The sequence below is a fragment of the Phasianus colchicus genome, chromosome 29 (assembly GCF_987193195.1).
Source record: "Phasianus colchicus chromosome 29, bPhaCol1.hap1.1, whole genome shotgun sequence".
In the NCBI taxonomy this organism is placed as follows: Eukaryota; Metazoa; Chordata; class Aves; order Galliformes; family Phasianidae; genus Phasianus; species Phasianus colchicus.
Window position 1 is genome coordinate 5,037,903 of NC_143464.1, and position 22,130 is coordinate 5,060,032.

The 22,130-nt window shown below is 65.8% G+C and overlaps 1 protein-coding gene across 4 annotated transcripts in view; it reads left to right on the forward strand.

Annotated features, from left to right (window-relative positions):
- Positions 1–22,130, forward strand: part of FLNA (filamin A) — a 94,723-nt gene that overhangs the window by 4,565 nt on the left and 68,028 nt on the right. For 3 of the 4 annotated variants that reach the window (XM_090126618.1, XM_090126619.1, XM_090126621.1), the window contains exons 2-9: positions 85–420; positions 6,873–7,121; positions 9,310–9,407; positions 10,917–11,064; positions 12,798–12,916; positions 13,263–13,340; positions 14,640–14,802; positions 21,214–21,408. In XM_090126618.1, coding sequence (XP_089982744.1) covers positions 90–420; positions 6,873–7,121; positions 9,310–9,407; positions 10,917–11,064; positions 12,798–12,916; positions 13,263–13,340; positions 14,640–14,802; positions 21,214–21,408 — 1,381 coding nt within the window. In that variant the 5' untranslated portion in view covers positions 85–89. Of the gene's footprint in view, positions 1–84; positions 421–6,872; positions 7,122–7,169; positions 7,288–9,309; positions 9,408–10,916; positions 11,065–12,797; positions 12,917–13,262; positions 13,341–14,639; positions 14,803–21,213; positions 21,409–22,130 lie in introns of those variants that run through there. The other variant, XM_090126620.1, reaches the window with a different exon arrangement.

A 22,130-nucleotide genomic window follows, 5' to 3' on the forward strand; every position in this document is an offset into this window, starting at 1 on the left:
CTGAGGGTGGGGGTGGAGGGGGCTCCGCCTCCCCCCTAACCCCCCGCCCCCCCCCCTTTCTCCCCGTTCTCCCCCCTCCTCCAGGCGCCATGAGCGCGGCGGGGCGGGCGCGCGAGCCCGAGGCCGAGATGCCGGCGACCGAGAAGGACCTGGCGGACGACGCTCCGTGGAAACGGATCCAACAGAACACGTTCACGCGGTGGTGCAACGAGCACCTGAAGTGCGTGCAGAAACGGGTGGGCAACCTGCAGACCGACCTGGGCGACGGGCTGAGGCTCATCGCGCTGCTCGAGGTGTTGAGCCAGAAGAAACTCGGCCGGAGGTACAACGCCCGGCCCACGTTCCGGCAGATGCAGCTGGAGAACGTGTCCGTGGCCCTCGAGTTCCTCGAGAGGGAGAACATCAAGCTGGTCTCCATCGGTGAGTCGCGGGGAGGGGGGGTCCTGGGGGGCGGGGAGGGGGTGAGCGTCGAGCTGGTGTCCAGCAGGACGTCGGAATGGGGGTCCTGGGGGGGCTTTGGGGGGTGGGGAGGGGGAGAGCGTCGAGCTGGTGTCCATCGATACGTCGGAATGGGGGTCCTGGGGGGGTCGTGGGGGGCTTTGGGGGGCGGGGAGGGGGAGAGAGCATCGAACTGGTGTCCAGCAGGACGTCGGAATGGGGGTCCTGGGGGGGAGGGGGGCTTTAGGGGGTGGGGTGGGGGAGAGCGTCGAGCTGGTGTCCATCGATACGTCGGAATGGGGGTCCTGGGGGGGCTTTGGGGGGTGGGGAGGGGGAGAGTGTCGAGCTGGTGTCCGTCAGTACGTCGGAATGGGGGTCCTGGGGGGGGTCTTGGGGGGCTTTGGGGGGCGAGGAGGGGGAGAGCGTCGAGCTGGTGTCCAGCAGGACGTCGGAATGGGGGTCCTGGGGGGCTTGGGGGGTCGTGGAGGGGGAGAGCGTCGAGCTGGTGTCCGTCAATACGTTGGAATGGGGGTCTTGGGGGGGAGGGGGGAGGTCCTGGGGGGCTTTGGGGGGTGGGGAGGGGGAGAGCGTCGAGCCGGTGTCCGTCAATAGGTCGGAATGGGGGTCCTGGGGGGGATGGGGGGGTCTTGAGATGCCTTGAGGGGGTATTGCGGGGGTCTTGGGGGGGCGTGGAGGGGGAGAGCGCCGAGCTGGTGTCCATCTATACGTCGGAATGGGGGTCCTGAGGGGGAGAGGGGGGGTCCTGGGGGGCTTTGGGGGGGCGTGGAGGGGGAGAGCGTCGAGCCGGTGTCCGTCTGTGGGTCTGGGGAGGGGGGATGGGGGGTCCTGGGGGGCTTTGGGGGGCGCGGAGGGGGGCTTTGGGGGGCGTGAGGAAGGAGATCGCTGAGCTGGTGTCAGTTCATCAGGATCGGGGGGGCATTTGGGGGGGGAATTTAGGGAGGATTTTGGGCGATATCTGGGGGGTCCTGGGGGGTGTGGAGGGGGAGAGCGTAGGGCTGGTGTCCATCAGGGGGTTGGGGAGGGGTCTTGGGGGGCTTTGGGGGGGGGTTCTTGGGGTGTGGGGAAAGGGAGAGCGTCCGGATAGGGGTCCTGGGGGGGGTGGGGGGGTCGTAAGGGGCTTTGAGGGGGTATTGGGGGGGCTTGGGGGGCGTGGGGGAGGGAAGAGCGTGGAGTTGGGGCCCATCAGTGGGTCAGAATGGTGGGTGGGGGGTCCTGGGGGGGCTTTGGGGGGGCTTGGGGGGCGTGGGGATGGAGAGCGTGGAGTTGGTGTCCATCTGTGGGTCCCGGGGGGGGGGGGGAAACAGGGGGGGGGTCTTGGGGGTCTTTGGGGGGCGTGGATGGGCAGGGCGTAGAGCTGGTGGGCAGCAGTGGGTCAGAACGGGGGTCCTGGGGGGGGTTGGGGGGGCGTTGGGGGGCAAGGGGAGGGAAAGCATCGAGCTGGGGCCTGTCCGTGAATTGGGGAGGGGGTCCTGGGTGGGGGGGGGGGGGGGGGGGGGATGGGGGGCTTTGGGGGGGTCCTGGGGGACATTGAGGGGGGGGTCTTGGGGGGCGTGGAGAGGGAGAGCGTGGAGCTGGTGTCCGTCGGTGGGTCTGGGGGGGGGGAGGGTAGGGGGGGGTTTGGGGGGGGGTCCTGGGGGGCTTTGAGGGGAAATGGGGGACTTTGGGGAGGGGTCCTGGGGGGCTTTGAGGGGGAATAGGGGGGAATGGGGGGAAATGGGGGGGTTTGGGGGGCCTTTGGGGGGAAAGGGGGGGCTTTGGGGAGGGAATGGGGGGCTTTGAGGGGTCCTGGGGGGCTTTGAGGGGAAATGGGGGATTTTGGGGGGGTCCTGGGGGGCTTTGAGGGGAAATGGGGGGCTTTGGGGAGGGGTCCTGGGGGGCTTTGAGGGGTCCTTGGGGGCTTTGGGGGGTCCTGGGGGGCTTTGAGGGGAAATGGGGGATTTTGGGGGGGTCCTGGGGGGCTTTGAGGGGAAATGGGGGGCTTTGGGGGGGTCCTGGGGGGCTTTGAGGGGGAATAGGGGGGAACGGGGGCTTTGGGGGGGGTTGGGGGGCTTTGAGGGGAAATGGGGGGTTTTGGGGGGGTCCTAGGAGGTTTTGGGGGGTCCTGGGGGGCTTTGGGGGGGTCCCGAGGGGCTTTGAGTGAGGGAGGGTCAGAAGGGGGGTCCCGGGGGGGCGTCGGGGGGTCTTGGGGGGGCTTTGGGGTGTGTGAGTGAGGGGGGGCTGGGGGGCGTGGAAGGGGTCAGAACGGGGGTCTTGGGGGGGGGCTTCAGGTGGGGGCTGAGGAGGTGGTGGGGGTCGTGGGGGGCTGTGGGGGGCAGGGAGGGGCAGATGTGGACCCCCATATATTGGGGGGGGCACTGGGGGACCCCGTAGGAGGGGCTGGGGGGGGGGGGGGGTTGGGGGGCAGATGGGGACCCCCTTAATTGGGGGGGGGCACATGATCCCTGTAATTTGGGGGGGGGGGCTGACGGTGATTCCCATAATTGGGGGGGGGGGGGCAGATGGGGACCCCCGTAATTGGGGGGGGGGGGGGCAGACGGTGATTCCCATAATTGTGGGGGGGGGCAGATGGAGACCCCCGTAATTGGGGGGGGGGCTGATGGTGATTCCCATAATTGTGGGGGGGGGGCAGATGAGGACCCCCGTAATTGGGGGGGGGGGCTTGGGCGGGGTAGATGAGGACCCCCCCCCCCCTTCACGTGCTCCATTTTGGGACAACCCCCGCCCCCCCCTCCCCAAAGCCGGGGGGGGGGGCCGCTCCCGGCCCAGGAATGTGGGGGGGGCGGGGCGGGGGGCGGAGCGATAAGGGCACGACGCCCCCCCCCCACCCCATAGAACGGCTCTGCCCCGCCCGGGAGGGGTGGGCTGTGGGGTGGGGGTCCCTATAGGGGGGTTTGGGGTTGGGGGGGTCCCTATAGGGGATTTGGGGTTGGGGGAGGTCCTATAGGGGGGGTTTGTGGGGCGGGGGTCCCTATAGGGGGGTTTGGGGTTGGGGGGGTCCCTATAGGGGGGTTTGTGGGGTGGGGGTCCCTATAGGGTGGTTTGTGGGGTGGGGGGGGTCCTATAAGGGAGTTTGTGGGGTGGGGGGGGGTTCCTATAAGGGAGTTTGTGGGGTGGGGGTCCCTATAGGGGGATTTGGGGTTGGGGGGGGTTCCTATAAGGGAGTTCGTGGGGTGGGGGTCCCTATAGGGGGATTTGGGGGTGGGGGGGGTCCCTATAGGGGGGTTTGTGGGGTGGGGGGTCCATATAGGGGGATTTGGGGTTGGGGGGGGGGTCCTATAGGGGGGTTTGTGCGGTGGGGGTCCCTATAGGGGGATTTGGGTTTGGGGGTGTCCTATAGGGGGGCTTGTGGGGTGGGGGTCCCTATAGGGGGATGTTTGGGGTTGGGGGGGGTCCTATAGGGTGGTTTGTGGGGTGGGGGTCCCTATAGGGGGATGTTTGGGGTGAGGGGTTCCTATAACGGAGTTTGTGGGGTGAGGGTCCCTATAGGGGGATTTGGGTTTGGGGGGGTCCCTATAGGGGGGTTTGTGGGGTGGGGGGGGGGTTCTATAAGGGAGTTCGTGGGGTGGGGGTCCCTATAGGGGGATGTTTGGGGTGAGGGATTCCTATAGGGGGTCTTTGGGGTGGGGTGTTCCTATAGGGGGGTTTGTGGGGCTGGGGGTCTCTGTGGCGTGGGGGGGGTCCCTATAGGGAGATTTGTGGGGTTGGGGGTCTCTATAGGGGATGTGTGGGGCCGGGGGTTTCTATAGGGGGGTGTGTGTGGGGCTGGGGATGCCTATAGGGGATTTGTGGGGTTGGGGTCTTTATGGGATCTCCGTGACGTTTCTGTGGAGGCACTTATGGGGCTGTATAGGGGATTTATGGGGCTGGGGGCTCTTTGTGGTGTTCCTAAGGGGGTGCTTATGGGGCCGGGGGTCCCTGTAGGGATTTTATAGGGTCAGGGGCTCTCTGTGGTGTTAGCATGGGGGCATTTATGGGGCCAGGGGTCCCTAGAGGGGTTTTGTGGGGCTGGGGGTCCCTATAGGGGTTTTATGGGGCCTGGGGTTCCTATAGGGCTTATATGGGGCTTTCTGTGACGTTCCTATGGGGGCACTTGTGGGGCCGGGGGTCGCCATACGGTCCCTATAGGGCTTCTATGGGGCCGGGGGTCCCTATAGGGCTTCTATGGGGCTGGGGGCTTTGTGCAGGGCTCTTATGGGGGCGCTTATGGGGCCGGGGGTCCCTATAGCGGTTCTATGGGGCCGGGGGTCCCGACGGGGTTTCTATGGGGCGCGGCTTTTTGGGGGGGGGCTTTTGGGGGGGGGCGTGTCCGGCGCTGTCCGACCCGTCCATATATGGCCAAAAAATGCGCGCGCGGGGAGGGGCGGGGCCGAGCACGTCTCGTCCAATCCCGCGCCGTCCCATCCGTTCCCGTCCAATCCCGCGCCGTCCCATCCGAACCCGTCCAATCCCGCGCCGTCCCGTCCAGTCCCGTCCAATCCCGCGCCGCCCCGTCCGATCTCGTCCAATCCCATCGCATCCCGTCCCACCGCGGCGCCGCCTCCCGTCCCGCCCCCCCATTCCTGTCCCCACAGCAGCGCTGCGACCCCGTAAGTGACGCTCTGACCCCATAAGTGATGCTCTGACCCCGTAAATGGCACTCTGACCCCATAAATGGCACTCTGACACTATAAGTGGCAGTCTGATCCCATAAGTGACTTTCTGATCCCATAAGTGGTGGTCTGACTCCCTAAGTGACACAGTGGCCCTATAACTGAGACTCTGACCCCATAACAGACAGCAAGGCCATCGTGGACGGCAACCTGCAGCTGATCCTGGGCCTGGTGTGGGTGCTGTGCTGACCCCATAAGCGGTGCTCTGTGCCCATAAGCGATGCTGTGACCCCATAAGGGACGCAGTGACCCTATAACCGAGGCTCTGCCCCCATAACAGACAGCAAGGCCATGGTGGACGGCAACCTGCATCTGATCCTGGTCCTGGTGTGGGTGCTGTGCTGACCCCATAAGCGACACTGTGACCCCATAAGCGATGCTGTGACCCCATAAGCGATGCAGTGACCCTATAACCGAGACTCTGCCCCCATAACAGACAGCAAGGCCATCGTGGACGGCAACCTGAAGCTGATCCTGGGCCTGGTGTGGGTGCTGTGCTGACCCTATAAGTGACGCTCTGTCCCCATAAGCGATGCTCTGACCCCATAAGCAATACTGTGGCCCCATAAGCGACGCAGTGACCCTATAACCGAGACTCTGCCCCCATAACAGACAGCAAGGCCATCGTGGACGGCAACCTGCAGCTGATCCTGGGCCTGGTGTGGGTGCTGTGCTGATCCCATAGCTGATTGTCTGACCCCATAAGCGATGCTGTGACCCCATAAGCAATGCTGTGACCCCATAAGCGATGCAGTGACCCTATAACCGAGAGTCTGACCCCATAACAGACAGCAAGGCCATCGTGGACGGCAACCTGCAGCTGATCCTGGGCCTGGTGTGGGTGCTGTGCTGACCCCAAGGCTGATTGTCTGACCCCATAAGCAATGCTCTGTCCCCATAAGCGACGCTATGGCCCCATAAGCGACGCAGTGACCCTATAACCGAGAGTCTGACCCCATAACAGACAGCAAGGCCATGGTGGACGGCAACCTGAAGCTGATCCTGGGCCTGGTGTGGGTGCTGTGCTGACCCTATAAGTGATGCTCTGACCCCATAAGCAATACTGTGACCCCATAAGCGATGCAGTGACCCTATAACCGAGAGTGTGACCCCACAACAGACAGCAAGGCCATCGTGGACGGCAACCTGCAGCTGATCCTGGGCCTGGTGTGGGTGCTGTGCTGACCCCATAAGCGATGCTGTGACCCCATAAGCGATGCTGTGACCCTATAAGCGACGCAGTGACCCTATAACCGAGGCTCTGACCCCATAACAGACAGCAAGGCCATCGTGGACGGCAACCTGAAGCTGATCCTGGGCCTGGTGTGGGTGCTGTGCTGACCCCATAAGCGATGCTGTGACCCCATAAGCGATGCTGTGACCCTATAAGCGACGCAGTGACCCTATAACCGAGGCTCTGCCCCCATAACAGACAGCAAGGCCATCGTGGACGGCAACCTGAAGCTGATCCTGGGCCTGGTGTGGGTGCTGTGCTGACCCCATAAGCGATGCTGTGACCCCATAAGCGATGCTGTGACCCTATAAGCGACGCAGTGACCCTATAACCGAGGCTCTGACCCCATAACAGACAGCAAGGCCATCGTGGACGGCAACCTGAAGCTGATCCTGGGCCTGGTGTGGGTGCTGTGCTGACCCCATAAGCGACACTGTGACCCCATAAGCGATGCTGTGACCCCATAAGCAGTACTGTGGCCCCATAAGCGACGCAGTGACCCTATAACCGAGACTCTGCCCCCATAACAGACAGCAAGGCCATCGTGGACGGCAACCTGAAGCTGATCCTGGGCCTGGTGTGGACGCTGATCCTGCACTACTCCATCTCCATGCCCGTGTGGGAGGACGAGGACGAGGAGGAGGCGCGGCGCCAGACCCCAAAGCAGCGCCTGCTGGGCTGGATCCAGAACCGCCTGCCGCAGCTCCCCGTCACCAACTTCAGCCGCGACTGGAGCAGCGGCAGGGCGCTGGGGGCCCTGGTGGACAGCTGTGCTCCTGGTAGGGGGTTATGGGGTTGTTATGGGGCGGTTATGGGGTTATGGGGTGGCTATAGGGTTACAGGAGATTATGTAGTAGCAGGAGGTTATGGGGTTATAGAGCATCTATGAGTGTATGGGGAGTTATGAGATGCTGGGGGCCCTGCTGGTGGACAGCTGTGCTCCTGGTAGGGGGTTATGGGGTGGTTATGGGGTGGCTATGGGGTGGCTGTGGGGTTATGGGGTGGCTATGGGGTGTCTATGGGGCTGCCGCAGCTCCCTGTCACCAACTTCAGCCATGACTGGAGCAGCAGCAGTGCTATCATAGTGCAACTATGGCGTGGTTTTGGCGCTGTTATGGCGCTGTTATGGCGCTGTTATGGCGCTGTTATGGCGCTGTTACGGTGCAGTTATGGTGCAGTTACGGTGCTGTTATGGTGCGGTTTTGGTGCAGTTTTGGTGCTTTTACAGTGCAGTTATGGCACTGTTTTGGTGCAGTTACGGCGCTGTTACGGCGCTGTTACGGCGCTGTTACGGTGCAGTTATGGTGCAGTTACGGCGCTGTTCTGGTGCTGTTTTGGTGCAGTTATGGTGCTTTTAGAGTGCAATCATGGCACTGTTATAGTGGTGTTATGGTGCACTTTTGGCACTGTTATGGTGCTGTTATGGTGCAATTATGGTGCAGTTATGGCGGTGTTATGGTGCTGTTATGGCTGTTGTTTTGGTGCAGTTTTGGTGCAGTTATGGTGCTTTTACAGTGCAGTTATGCCACTGTTACAGTGCAGTTCTGGCGCTGTTATGGTGGTGTTATGGCGCTGTTATGGCACAGTTATGGTGCAGTTATGGCGCTGTTATGGTGCAGTTATGGCGCTGTTATGGTGCAGTTACGGCGCTGTTTTGGTGCAGTTTTGGTGCTGTTATGGCGCTGCTATGTTTGCAGTTCTGGTGCCGTTATGGCACAGTTATGGCAGCGTTACGGCAGTGTTGTGGTACTGTTATGGCACAGTTACGGCGCAGTTACGGCAGTATTATGGCAGCATTATGGCACAGTTGTGGCAGCGTTACGGCGCAGTTATGGCAATGTTACGGCAGTGTTATGGCTCAGTTACGGCAGCGTTGTGGCGCAGTTATGGTAATGTTATGGCAGTGTTACGGCACAGTTGTGGCACAGTTACGGCAGCATTATGGCAGTGTTACAGCACTGTTATGGCACAGTTACGGCAGCATTATGGCAGCATTATGGCAGTGTTACGGTGCAGTTCCAGCAGCATTATGGCAGCATTATGGCAGTGTTACGGCACTGTTATGGCGCAGTTACGGCAGCATTATGGCAGCATTATGGCAGTGTTATGGCAGTGTAACAGCAGCATTATGGCAGTGTTACAGCACAGTTATGGCAGCATTAGGGCAGCGTTACGGCACAGTTATGGCAGCGTTATGGCAGTGTTACGGCACAGTTATGGCAGCGTTACGGCAGTGTTATGGCACAGTCCCGGCAGCGTTATGGCAGCGTTATGGCAGCGTTGCGGCGCAGTCCCGGCAGCGTTATGGCAGTGTTATGGCACAGTTCCGGCAGCGTTATGGCAGCGTTATGGCAATGTTACGGCACAGTTATGGCAGCGTTATGGCAGCGTTGCGGCGCAGTTACGGCAGCGTTACGGCAGCGTTGCGGCGCAGTCCCGGCAGCGTTATGGCAGCGTTACGGCAGTGTTATGGCGCAGTCCCGGCAGCGTTACGGCAGTGTTACGGCACAGTTACGGCACAGTTACGGCACAGTTATGGCAGCGTTATGGCAGCGTTATGGCAGCGTTATGGCAGCGTTACGGCACAGTTATGGCAGCGTTATGGCAGCGTTATGGCAGCGTTACGGCAGCGTTACGGCACAGTTATGGCAGCGTTATGGCAGCGTTGCGGCGCAGTTATGGCAGCGTTACGGCAGCGTTGCGGCAGTGTTACGGCACAGTTATGGCAGCGTTACGGCAGCGTTGCGGCGCAGTCCTGGCAGCGTTACGGCACAGTTATGGCAGCGTTGCGGCAGCGTTACGGCACAGTTATGGCAGCGTTATGGCAGCGTTACGGCAGCGTTACGGCACAGTTATGGCAGCGTTGCGGCAGCGTTACGGCACAGTTATGGCAGCGTTACGGCAGCGTTGCGGCGCAGTCCCGGCAGCGTTGCGGCGCAGCTGAGCCGCCGTCCCGCCGTGCCGCAGGGCTGTGCCCCGACTGGGAGTCGTGGGACCCGGAGCGCGCCGTGGAGAACGCCCGCGAGGCCATGCAGCAGGCCGACGAGTGGCTCGGCATCCCGCAGGTACCGCGCCGGGGGGCGAGATGGGGGGGGATGGGGGGGACTTGGGGGGAGGGGAGATGGGGGGGAGATGAGATGGGGGGGGATGGGGGGGATGAGATGGGGGGGAGATGAGGGAAAGATGGGGGGAGATGAGATGGGGGGGAGATGGGGGGGAAGGCATGGGGAGATGAGATGGGGGGGAGATGGGGGGGGCGAGATGGGGGGGACATGGGGGAGGAGATGGGGGGGAGATGGGGGGGACATGGGGGGGGAGATGGGGGGAGATGGGGGGAGATGGGGGGGGTGAGATGGGGGGGGAGATGAGATGGGGGGGAGATGGGGGGAGACATGGGAGGGGACATGGGGGAGATGGGGGAGAGATGAGATGGGGGGGGATGAGATGGGGGGGAGATGGGGGAGGAGATGAGGGAAAGATGGGGGGAGATGAGATGGGGGGAGATGGGGGGGAGATGAGGGAAAGATGATGGGAGATGACGGGGGACATGGGGGGGGAGATGGGGGGGAAGACATGGGGAGATGAGATGGGGGGGAGATGGGGGAGGAGATGGGGGAGATGGGGGAGAGATGAGATGGGGGGGAGATGGGGGGGACGTGGGGGGAGATGAGGGAAAGATGGGGGGGAGATGACGGGGGACATGGGGGGGGACATGGGGGGGAGATGGGAGGACATGGGGGGATGTGGGGGGGAGATGGGGGGGAGATAGGAGGGGAGATCCATGAACCCAAACCCCAGCCATGACCCCAAACTCCCCACCCACTCCCCCATATCCCCACCCACGACCCCATATCCTCCCCATATCCTCCCCATATCCCCCCCCATGACCCCATATCCCCACCCACAACCCCATATCCCCCCCATATCCCCCCCATATCCCCCCCATATCCCCCCCATATCCCCCCCATGACCCCAAACCCCCCCACCACGACCCCAAACCCCCCCTGCGACCCCGTGCCCCCCGCAGGTGATCACCCCCGAGGAGATCATGGACCCCAAACCCCCATCCACGACCCCATACCCCCACCCACGACCCCATATCCCCCCCATATCCCCCCCATACCCCCTCCCACGACCCCGTATCCCCCCCATATCCCCCCCATACCCCCATCCACGACCCCATATCCCCCCCATATCCCCCCCATACCCCCACCCATGACCCCATATCCCCCCCATATCCCCCCCATACCCCCTCCCACGACCCCGTATCCCCCCCATATCCCCTCCATATCCCCCCCACGACCCCAAACCCCCCCCTACGACCCCATATCCCCCACATATCCCCCTCATATCCCCACCCACGACCCCATACCCCCACATATCCCCCCCATACCCCCTCCCACGACCCCATATCTCCCCAAACCCCCCCTGTGACCCCGTGCCCCCCGCAGGTGATCACCCCTGAGGAGATCGTGGACCCCAAACCCCCCATCCAGGACCCCATACCCCCTCCCACGACCCCATATCCCCCCCAAATCCCCCCAAACCCCCCCCGTGACCCCGTGCCCCCGCAGGTGATCACCCCCGAGGAGATCGTGGACCCCAACGTGGACGAGCACTCGGTGATGACGTACCTCTCGCAGTTCCCCAAGGCCAAGCTGAAGCCCGGCGCCCCGCTGCGCCCCAAACTCAACCCCAAAAAGGCGCGCGCCTACGGGCCTGGTGAGGGCGGGGGTCCCTCGTGTGGGGCGGAGGGAGACCTGATATGGGGCAGAGAGAGCCCTGATGTGGGGCAGAGAGAGACCTGATGTGGGGCAGAGAGAGACCTGATGTGGGGCTGAGAGAGCCCTGATATGGGGCTGAGAGAGACCTGATATGGGGCTGAGAGAGACCTGATATGGGGCGGAGGGAGCCGTCATGTGGGGCTGAGGGAGATCTCATGTGGGGCGGAGAGAGACCTGATATGGGGCTGAGAGAGACCTGATGTGGGGCAGAGAGAGACCTGATGTGGGGCAGAGGGAGCCGTCATGTGGGGCTGAGAGAGCTCTGATGTGGGGCAGGGAGAGACCTGATGTGGGGCACAGAGAGACCTGATGTGGGGCAGGGAGAGACCTGATGTGGGGCAGAGAGAGACCTGATGTGGGGCTGAGAGAGACCTGATGTGGGGCAGAGAGAGACCTGATATGGGGCAGAGGGAGCCGTCATGTGGGGCTGAGAGAGCTCTGATGTGGGGCAGGGAGAGACCTGATGTGGGGCACAGGGAGACCTGATGTGGGGCAGGGAGAGACCTGATGTGGGGCACAGGGAGACCTGATGTGGGGCACAGAGAGACCTGATGTGGGGCGGAGAGAGACCTGATGTGGGGCACAGAGAGCCCTGATGTGGGGCACAGGGAGACCTGATGTGGGGCACAGAGAGACCTGATGTGGGGCACAGGGAGACCTGATGTGGGGCACAGAGAGACCTGATGTGGGGCACAGGGAGACCTGATGTGGGGCACAGAGAGACCTGATGTGGGGCGGAGAGAGCCCTGATGTGGGGCAGAGAGAGACCTGGTGTGGGGTGGAGAGAGACCTGATGTGGGGCACAGAGAGCCCTGATGTGGGGCACAGGGAGCCGTCATGTGGGGCTGAGAGAGCTCTGATATGGGGCTGAGAGATCTTTCCTATGGGGCAGGGGGGGCCTCCTGTGGGGTGGCCATGGGGCAGCTGTGGGGTATCTGTGGGGCAGCCGTGGGGCAGCTGTGGGGCAGCTATGGGGTGGCCATGGGGCAGCTATGGGGCAGTTATGGGATATCTATGGGGCAGCCATGGGGCAGCCATTGGGCAGCTATGGGGTAGCCGTGGGGCAGCTATGGGATATCTATGGGGCAGCTGTGGGATATCTATGGGGCAGCCATGGGGCGGCTGTGGGGTGGCTATGGGATATCTATGGGGCAGTTATGGAGTGGCCATGGGGCGGCTATGGGGCAGCTATGGGATATCTATGGGGCAGTTATGGGGTGGCCGTGGGGTGGCTATGGGGCAGCTATGGGATATCTATGGGGCAGTTATGGGGCGACCGTGGGGTGGCTATGGGGCAGTTATGGGGCGGCTATGGGGCGGCTATGAGGCAGTTATGGGGCGGCCATGGGGCAGCTATGGGGCGGCCATGGTGTGGCTATGGGGCAGCTATGGGATATCCATGGGGCGGCTATGGGGCGGCTATGGGGCGGCTATGGGGCAGCTATGGGGTGGCCATGGGGCGGCTATGGGGCGGCTATGGGGTGGCCGTGGGGCGGCTATGGGGCAGCTGTGGGGCGGCTATGGGGCGGCTATGGGGCAGCTATGGGGTGGCCATGGGGCGGCCATGGGGCGGCTATGGGGCGGCTATGGGGTGGCCGTGGGGCGGCTATGGGGCAGCTGTGGGGCGGCTATGGGGCGGCTATGGGGCGCTGCAGGGCTGGTTTGCCGCAGGCATTGAGCCCACGGGGAACGTGGTGAAGCAGCGCGCAGAATTCACCGTGGAGACCATCAGCGCCGGGCAGGGCGACGTCACCGTCTACGTCGAGGACCCCGACGGACATCGCGAGGAGGTGGCCTGGGGGGCCGGGGACTTGGGGGGCACCCTGGGGGGCTGGGGGGGCCGGATGTGGGGCTGGGGGGCCTTGGGGGCCGCCTGGTGGGCTGGGGGGGCCGGATGTGGGGCTGGGGGGCTGGGGGGGCCGCCTGGGGGGCTGGGGGCCTGGAGGACTTGGGGGGCCGGCTGGGGGGCTGGGGGGACTTGGGGGGCCGATTGGGGGGCTAGCCATGGAGTTATGGGGCTGGTTATGGGGCTGGCCATGGGGTTGGCCATGGAGTTGTGGGGCCGGCCATGGGGCCGGCTGTGGGGCGGCGTTTTGGGGTCCGGCCGGGGGTCTGACAGCCGCCGCCCCCCCGCAGGCGAAGGTTGTGCCGAACAACGACAAGAACCGAACGTTCAGCGTCTCCTACGTGCCCAAAGTGACCGGCGTGCACAAGGTCGGCCGCCAGGGGGCGCTATGGGGGGCTGTGGGGCGCTATGGGGCAGCGTGGGGTAATGTGGGGTGCTATGGGGCAGTATGGGGTGCTATGGGGCAGGGTGGGGTGCTATGGGGTAATGTGGGGTGCTATGGGGTGCTATGGGGCAGCTGGGGGTGCAGGTGTCACCTGTGGGGTATTTTGGGGTGATTTCTGCTGATTTTGGGTGCGTTTGCAGGTTGTGGTGCTGTTTGCAGGGCAGCACAGAGCCGTGCATCTCTGTGGTGTAATTTTGGGGTGATTTCTGTAGATTTTGGGGTGATTATTCAGTTTTTTTTTGCAGTTTGCGGGGCAGCACGCATCCATGCATCTCTATAGGGTATTTTGGGGTGATTTTGGGGTGAATTTGGGAGATTTTGGGGTGATTTTGGGGTGATTTCTGTAGATTTTGGGTGTGTTTGCAGGTTTTTGTGGGGTTTGCAGGGCAGCACACATCCATGCATCTCTGTGGTGTAATTTTGGGGTGATTTTGGGGTGATTTCTGTAGATTTTGGGGTGTTTTTTCAGGCTTTTTTTGCAGTTTCCAGCGCAGCACACATCCATACATCTCTGTGTCTTAATTTTGGGGTGATTTCTGCTGCTTTTGGGTGCCCTTGCAGGTGGTGGTGCTGTTTGCAGGGCAGCACACATCCATGCATCTCTATGGTGTATTTTGGGGTGATTTCGGTTCTTTTGGGTGCCCTTGCAGGTGGTGGTGCTGTTTGCAGGGCAGCACACATCCATGCACCTTCATGTCGTATTTTGGGGTGATTTTGGGGTGATTTTGGCTGCTTTTGGGTGCCCTTGCAGGTGGTGGTGCTGTTTGCAGGGCAGCACTGATCCGTGCACCTTCATGTCATATTTTGGGGTGATTTTGGGGTGATTTCTGCTCTTTTGGGTGCCCTTGCAGGTGGTGGTGCTGTTTGCAGGGCAGCACACATCCATGCATCTCTGTGGCTGAATTTTGGGGTGATTTCTGCTGCTTTTGGGTGCCCTTGCAGGTGGTGGTGCTGTTTGCAGGGCAGCACACATCCATGCATCTCTATGGTGTATTTTGGGGTGATTTCGGTTCTTTTGGGTGCCCTTGCAGGTGGTGGTGCTGTTTGCAGGGCAGCACACATCCATGCACCTTCATGTCGTATTTTGGGGTGATTTTGGGGTGATTTTGGCTGCTTTTGGGTGCCCTTGCAGGTGGTGGTGCTGTTTGCAGGGCAGCACACATCCATGCATCTCTGTGGCTGAATTTTGGGGTGATTTCTGCTCTTTTGGGTGCCCTTGCAGGTGGTGGTGCTGTTTGCAGGGCAGCACATTGCCAAGAGCCCGTTCGAGGTGTCGGTGTGCCGGGCCGCGGGCGACGCCAGCCGCGTTTCGGCGCAGGGTCCCGGCGTTGAGCCCACCGGCAACGTGGCCAACAGGAGCACGCACTTCGACATCCTCACCGCGGGTACGGGGTCCGGGGGGGGGATTGGGGGGGATTTGGGGGGATTTGGGGGGATATGGGGGGAAATAGGGAGGAATTGGGGGGTCCTGGGGGGGATTTGAGGGGGATTTGGGGGTCCTGGGGGGGATTGGGGGGGGATTTTGGGGGTCTTAGGGGGGATTAGAGGGGTCCTGGGGGGGATTTGAGGGGGATTTGGGGGTCCTGGGGGGATTTGGGGGGTCCTGGGGGGAATTGGGGGGAAATGGGGGGGAACTGGGGGGTCCTGGGGGGGATTGGGGCTCCTGGGGGGAGTTGGGGGGGAGTTGGGGGGGATTTGGGGGTCCTGGGGGGGATTTGGGGGATTTGGGGGGTTCTGGGGGGAATTGGGGGGGAATTCGTGGGGATTTGGGGGTCTTAGGGGGGATTTGGGGGGTCCTGGGGGCATCACGGGGGTCCGGGGGGGGGATTTGGGGGTCCTGGGGGGAAATGGAGGGGATTTGGGGGTCCTGAGGGGGATATGAGGGGAAATGGGGGGTCTTAGGGGGGATTTGGGGGGCATTTGGGGGGTCCTGGAGGGGATATGGGGGGGATTTTGGGGGTCCTGGGGGGGATTTGAGGGGGATTTGGGGGTCCTGGGGGGCATTTGGGGGATTTGGGGGGTTCTGGGGGGGATATGGGGGGGATTTGGGAGGAATTGGGGGCGATTTGGGGGTCTTAGGGGGGATTTCGGGGGTCCTGGGGGGAGTTGGGGGGTCCTGAGGGGGTCCTGGATGGCAACTGGGGGTCTTGGGGGGGATATGGGGGGATTTGGGGGGCAGCCGCGGCTCGCTATGGGGCAGCTGTGGGTCACTATGGGGCAGCCCCACACATCCCTAGATGCCGGGGCTATGGGGGCTATGGGGCAGCCGTGGGTCGCTATGGGGCAGCCGTGGGTCGCTATGGGGCAGCCGCGGGTCGCTATGGGGCGGTTGCGGGTCGCTATGGGGCTCCCCTATGGGATATGGGGCAGCCGCGGCTCGCTATGGGGCAGCCGCGGGTCGCTATGGGGCAGCCGCGGCTCGCTATGGGGCAGCCGCGGGTCGCTATGGGGCAGCCGTGGGTCGCTATGGGGCAGCTGCGGCTCGCTATGGGGCGGTTGCGGCTCGCTATGGGGCTCCCCTATGGGCTATGGGGCGGTTGTGGGTTGCTATGGGGCTCCCCTATGGGCTATGGGGCAGTTGCGGGTCGCTATGGGGCAGCCGCGGCTCGCTATGGGGCAGCCGCGGGTCGCTATGGGGCAGCCGTGGGTCGCTATGGGGCTCCCCTATGGGCTATGGGGCAGCCACGGGTCGCTATGGGGCGGTTGCGGCTCGCTATGGGGCAGCCGCGGCTCGCTATGGGGCAGTTGCAGCTCGCTATGGGGCAGCTGTGGGTCGCTATGGGGCAGCCGCGGCTCGCTATGGGGCAGCCGTGGGTCGCTATGGGGCAGTTGCGGGTCGCTATGGGGCTCCCCTATGGGCTATGGGGCAGCCGCGGGTCGCTATGGGGCAGCCGTGGCTCGCTATGGGGCAGCCGCGGGTCGCTATGGGGCAGCCGTGGGTCGCTATGGGGCAGCCGCGGGTCGCTATGGGGCAGCCGTGGGTCGCTATGGGGCAGCCGCGGCTCGCTATGGGGCTGCCGTGGGTCGCTATGGGGCTCCCCTATGGGATATGGGGCAGCTGCGGCTCGCTATGGAGCAGCCGTGGGTCGCGATGGGGCAGCCGTGGGTCGCGATGGGGCAGCCGCGGGTCGCTATGGGGCAGCCGCGGCTCGCTATGGGGCAGCTGCGGCTCGCTATGGAGCAGCCGTGGGTCGCGATGGGGCAGCCGTGGGTCGCGATGGGGCAGCCGCGGGTCGCTATGGGGCAGCCGCGGGTCGCTATGGGGCAGCCGTGGGTCGCGATGGGGCAGCCGTGGGTCGCGATGGGGCAGCCGTGGGTCGCTATGGGGCGGTTGCGGGTCGCTATGGGGCTCCCCTATGGGATATGGGGCAGCCGCGGCTCGCTATGGGGCAGCCGCGGCTCGCTATGGGGCAGCTGCGGCTCGCTATGGAGCAGCCGTGGGTCGCGATGGGGCAGCCGCGGCTCGCTATGGGGCTGCCGTGGGTCGCTATGGGGCTCCCCTATGGGATATGGGGCAGTTGCGGCTCGCTATGGAGCAGCCGTGGGTCGCGATGGGGCAGCCGTGGGTCGCGATGGGGCAGCCGTGGGTCGCTATGGGGCAGCCGCGGCTCGCTATGGGGCAGCCGTGGGTCGCTATGGGGCAGCCGCGGGTCGCTATGGGGCAGCCGTGGGTCGCTATGGGGCAGCCGTGGGTCGCGATGGGGCAGCCGCGGCTCGCTATGGGGCAGCCGCGGCTCGCTATGGGGCAGCTGCGGCTCGCGATGGGGCAGCCGTGGGTCGCGATGGGGCAGCCGTGGGTCGCTATGGGGCAGCCGTGGGTCGCTATGGGGCAGCCGCGGGTCGCTATGGGGCAGCCGCGGCTCGCTATGGGGCAGCTGCGGCTCGCTATGGAGCAGCCGTGGGTCGCGATGGGGCAGCCGTGGGTCGCGATGGGGCAGCCGCGGCTCGCTATGGGGCTGCCGTGGGTCGCTATGGGGCTCCCCTATGGGATATGGGGCAGTTGCGGCTCGCTATGGAGCAGCCGTGGGTCGCGATGGGGCAGCCGTGGGTCGCGATGGGGCAGCCGTGGGTCGCTATGGGGCAGCCGCGGCTCGCTATGGGGCAGCCGTGGGTCGCTATGGGGCAGCCGCGGGTCGCTATGGGGCAGCTGCGGGTCGCTATGGGGCAGCCGTGGGTCGCTATGGGGCAGCCGTGGGTCGCTATGGGGCAGCCGCGGCTCGCTATGGGGCTGCCGTGGGTCGCTATGGGGCTCCCCTATGGGATATGGGGCAGCTGCGGCTCGCTATGGAGCAGCCGTGGGTCGCGATGGGGCAGCCGCGGGTCGCGATGGGGCAGCCGCGGGTCGCTATGGGGCAGCCGTGGGTCGCTATGGGGCAGCCGCGGCTCGCTATGGGGCTGCCGTGGGTCGCTATGGGGCAGCCGCGGGTCGCTATGGGGCAGCCGCGGGTCGCTATGGGGCAGCCGTGGGTCGCGATGGGGCAGCCGTGGGTCGCGATGGGGCAGCCGTGGGTCGCTATGGGGCGGTTGCGGGTCGCTATGGGGCTCCCCTATGGGATATGGGGCAGCCGCGGCTCGCTATGGGGCAGCCGCGGCTCGCTATGGGGCAGCTGCGGCTCGCTATGGAGCAGCCGTGGGTCGCGATGGGGCAGCCGTGGGTCGCGATGGGGCAGCCGCGGGTCGCGATGGGGCAGCCGCGGGTCGCTATGGGGCAGCCGTGGGTCGCTATGGGGCAGCCGCGGCTCGCTATGGGGCTGCCGTGGGTCGCTATGGGGCAGCCGCGGGTCGCTATGGGGCAGCCGCGGCTCGCTATGGGGCAGCCGTGGGTCGCTATGGGGCAGCCGTGGGTCGCGATGGGGCAGCCGTGGGTCGCTATGGGGCGGTTGCGGGTCGCTATGGGGCTCCCCTATGGGATATGGGGCAGCCGCGGCTCGCTATGGGGCAGCCGCGGCTCGCTATGGGGCAGCTGCGGCTCGCTATGGAGCAGCCGTGGGTCGCGATGGGGCAGCCGTGGGTCGCGATGGGGCAGCCGCGGGTCGCTATGGGGCAGCCGCGGGTCGCTATGGGGCAGCCGTGGGTCGCGATGGGGCAGCCGTGGGTCGCGATGGGGCAGCCGTGGGTCGCTATGGGGCGGTTGCGGGTCGCTATGGGGCTCCCCTATGGGATATGGGGCAGCCGCGGCTCGCTATGGGGCAGCCGCGGCTCGCTATGGGGCAGCTGCGGCTCGCTATGGAGCAGCCGTGGGTCGCGATGGGGCAGCCGCGGCTCGCTATGGGGCTGCCGTGGGTCGCTATGGGGCTCCCCTATGGGATATGGGGCAGTTGCGGCTCGCTATGGAGCAGCCGTGGGTCGCGATGGGGCAGCCGTGGGTCGCGATGGGGCAGCCGTGGGTCGCTATGGGGCAGCCGCGGCTCGCTATGGGGCAGCCGTGGGTCGCTATGGGGCAGCCGCGGGTCGCTATGGGGCAGCCGTGGGTCGCTATGGGGCAGCCGTGGGTCGCGATGGGGCAGCCGCGGCTCGCTATGGGGCAGCCGCGGCTCGCTATGGGGCAGCTGCGGCTCGCGATGGGGCAGCCGTGGGTCGCGATGGGGCAGCCGTGGGTCGCTATGGGGCAGCCGTGGGTCGCTATGGGGCAGCCGCGGGTCGCTATGGGGCAGCCGCGGCTCGCTATGGGGCAGCTGCGGCTCGCTATGGAGCAGCCGTGGGTCGCGATGGGGCAGCCGTGGGTCGCGATGGGGCAGCCGCGGCTCGCTATGGGGCTGCCGTGGGTCGCTATGGGGCTCCCCTATGGGATATGGGGCAGTTGCGGCTCGCTATGGAGCAGCCGTGGGTCGCGATGGGGCAGCCGTGGGTCGCGATGGGGCAGCCGTGGGTCGCTATGGGGCAGCCGCGGCTCGCTATGGGGCAGCCGTGGGTCGCTATGGGGCAGCCGCGGGTCGCTATGGGGCAGCTGCGGGTCGCTATGGGGCAGCCGTGGGTCGCTATGGGGCAGCCGTGGGTCGCTATGGGGCAGCCGCGGCTCGCTATGGGGCTGCCGTGGGTCGCTATGGGGCTCCCCTATGGGATATGGGGCAGCTGCGGCTCGCTATGGAGCAGCCGTGGGTCGCGATGGGGCAGCCGCGGGTCGCGATGGGGCAGCCGCGGGTCGCTATGGGGCAGCCGTGGGTCGCTATGGGGCAGCCGCGGCTCGCTATGGGGCTGCCGTGGGTCGCTATGGGGCAGCCGCGGGTCGCTATGGGGCAGCCGCGGGTCGCTATGGGGCAGCCGTGGGTCGCGATGGGGCAGCCGTGGGTCGCGATGGGGCAGCCGTGGGTCGCTATGGGGCGGTTGCGGGTCGCTATGGGGCTCCCCTATGGGATATGGGGCAGCCGCGGCTCGCTATGGGGCAGCCGCGGCTCGCTATGGGGCAGCTGCGGCTCGCTATGGAGCAGCCGTGGGTCGCGATGGGGCAGCCGTGGGTCGCGATGGGGCAGCCGCGGGTCGCGATGGGGCAGCCGCGGGTCGCTATGGGGCAGCCGTGGGTCGCTATGGGGCAGCCGCGGCTCGCTATGGGGCTGCCGTGGGTCGCTATGGGGCAGCCGCGGGTCGCTATGGGGCAGCCGCGGCTCGCTATGGGGCAGCCGTGGGTCGCTATGGGGCAGCCGTGGGTCGCGATGGGGCAGCCGTGGGTCGCTATGGGGCGGTTGCGGGTCGCTATGGGGCTCCCCTATGGGATATGGGGCAGCCGCGGCTCGCTATGGGGCAGCCGCGGCTCGCTATGGGGCAGCTGCGGCTCGCTATGGAGCAGCCGTGGGTCGCGATGGGGCAGCCGTGGGTCGCGATGGGGCAGCCGCGGGTCGCGATGGGGCAGCCGCGGGTCGCTATGGGGCAGCCGTGGGTCGCTATGGGGCAGCCGCGGCTCGCTATGGGGCTGCCGTGGGTCGCTATGGGGCAGCCGCGGGTCGCTATGGGGCAGCCGCGGGTCGCTATGGGGCAGCCGTGGGTCGCTATGGGGCAGCCGCGGCTCGCTATGGGGCTGCCGTGGGTCGCTATGGGGCAGCCGCGGGTCGCGATGGGGCAGCCGCGGCTCGCTATGGGGCAGCCGTGGGTCGCTATGGGGCAGCCGTGGGTCGCGATGGGGCAGCCGTGGGTCGCTATGGGGCGGTTGCGGGTCGCTATGGGGCTCCCCTATGGGATATGGGGCAGCCGCGGCTCGCTATGGGGCAGCCGCGGCTCGCTATGGGGCAGCTGCGGCTCGCTATGGAGCAGCCGTGGGTCGCGATGGGGCAGCCGCGGGTCGCGATGGGGCAGCCGCGGGTCGCTATGGGGCAGCCGTGGGTCGCTATGGGGCAGCCGCGGCTCGCTATGGGGCTGCCGTGGGTCGCTATGGGGCAGCCGCGGGTCGCTATGGGGCAGCCGCGGCTCGCTATGGGGCTGCCGTGGGTCGCTATGGGGCAGCCGCGGGTCGCGATGGGGCAGCCGCGGCTCGCTATGGGGCAGCCGTGGGTCGCTATGGGGCAGCCGTGGGTCGCGATGGGGCAGCCGTGGGTCGCTATGGGGCGGTTGCGGGTCGCTATGGGGCTCCCCTATGGGATATGGGGCAGCCGCGGCTCGCTATGGGGCAGCCGCGGCTCGCTATGGGGCAGCCGCGGCTCGCTATGGGGCAGCCGTGGGTCGCGATGGGGCAGCCGCGGGTCGCGATGGGGCAGCCGCGGGTCGCTATGGGGCAGCCGTGGGTCGCTATGGGGCAGCCGCGGCTCGCTATGGGGCTGCCGTGGGTCGCTATGGGGCGGCCCCCCACGCCGCTGTCCGCCCCGCAGGCGCGGGCCCGGGCTCCCCGGAGGTGGCGGTGACGGATCCCGGCGGCCGCCGCGTGGAGGCGCTGTTGGAGCCGCGCGGTGACGGCGCGTTCCGCTGCTCGTACCGCCCCAGCGCCGAGGGCAGCCACAGCGTCGCCGTGTCGTTCGGGGGGGCCCCCATCCCCAGGAGCCCCTTCGTCGTCGCCGTGGGGCAGGGTGAGCGCGGGGGGCGGGGCGCAAGTTGGGGGGCTGCGGCGGAAATGGGGGGCGGGGGATGAGCCAAAAGTGGGGGGTGGGGGGAATGGGGGGTGGGGGCTGCCCCATAAGTGGGGGGCTGAGCCCTAAATGGGGGGTGGGGCGGAAATGGGGGGTGGGGGCTGCCCCCCATAAGTGGGGGGCTGGGGCGGAAATGGGGGGTTGGGGCTGCCCCATAAATGGGGGGCTGAGCCGTAAGTGGGGGCTGGGGCGGAAATGGGGGGTGGGGGGATAGAGGCGTAAATGGGGGGTGGGGGCTGAGCCCTAAATGGGGGGTGGGGCAGAAATGGGGGCTGGGGGCTGCCCCATAAGTGGGGGGCTGAGCCCTAAATGGGGGGTGGGGGCTGCCCCATAAGTGGGGGCTGGGGCGGAAATGGGGGGTGGGGGATGAGCCCTAAATGGGGGGTGGGGGGAAATGGGGGGTAGGGGCTGCCCCATAAGTGGGGGGCTGAGCCCTAAATGGGGGGTGGGGCGGAAATGGGGGCTGGGGGCTGCCCCATATGTGGGGGGCTGAGCCATAAATGGGGGCTGGGGGCTGCCCCCCATAAGTGGGGGGCTGGGGCGGAAATGGGGGGTGGGGGACTGAGGGCTGAGCCGTAAATGGGGGCTGGGGGCTGCCCCATAAGTGGGGGCTGAGCCCTAAATGGGGGGTGGGGGGTTGAGCCGTAAATGGGGGGTGGGGG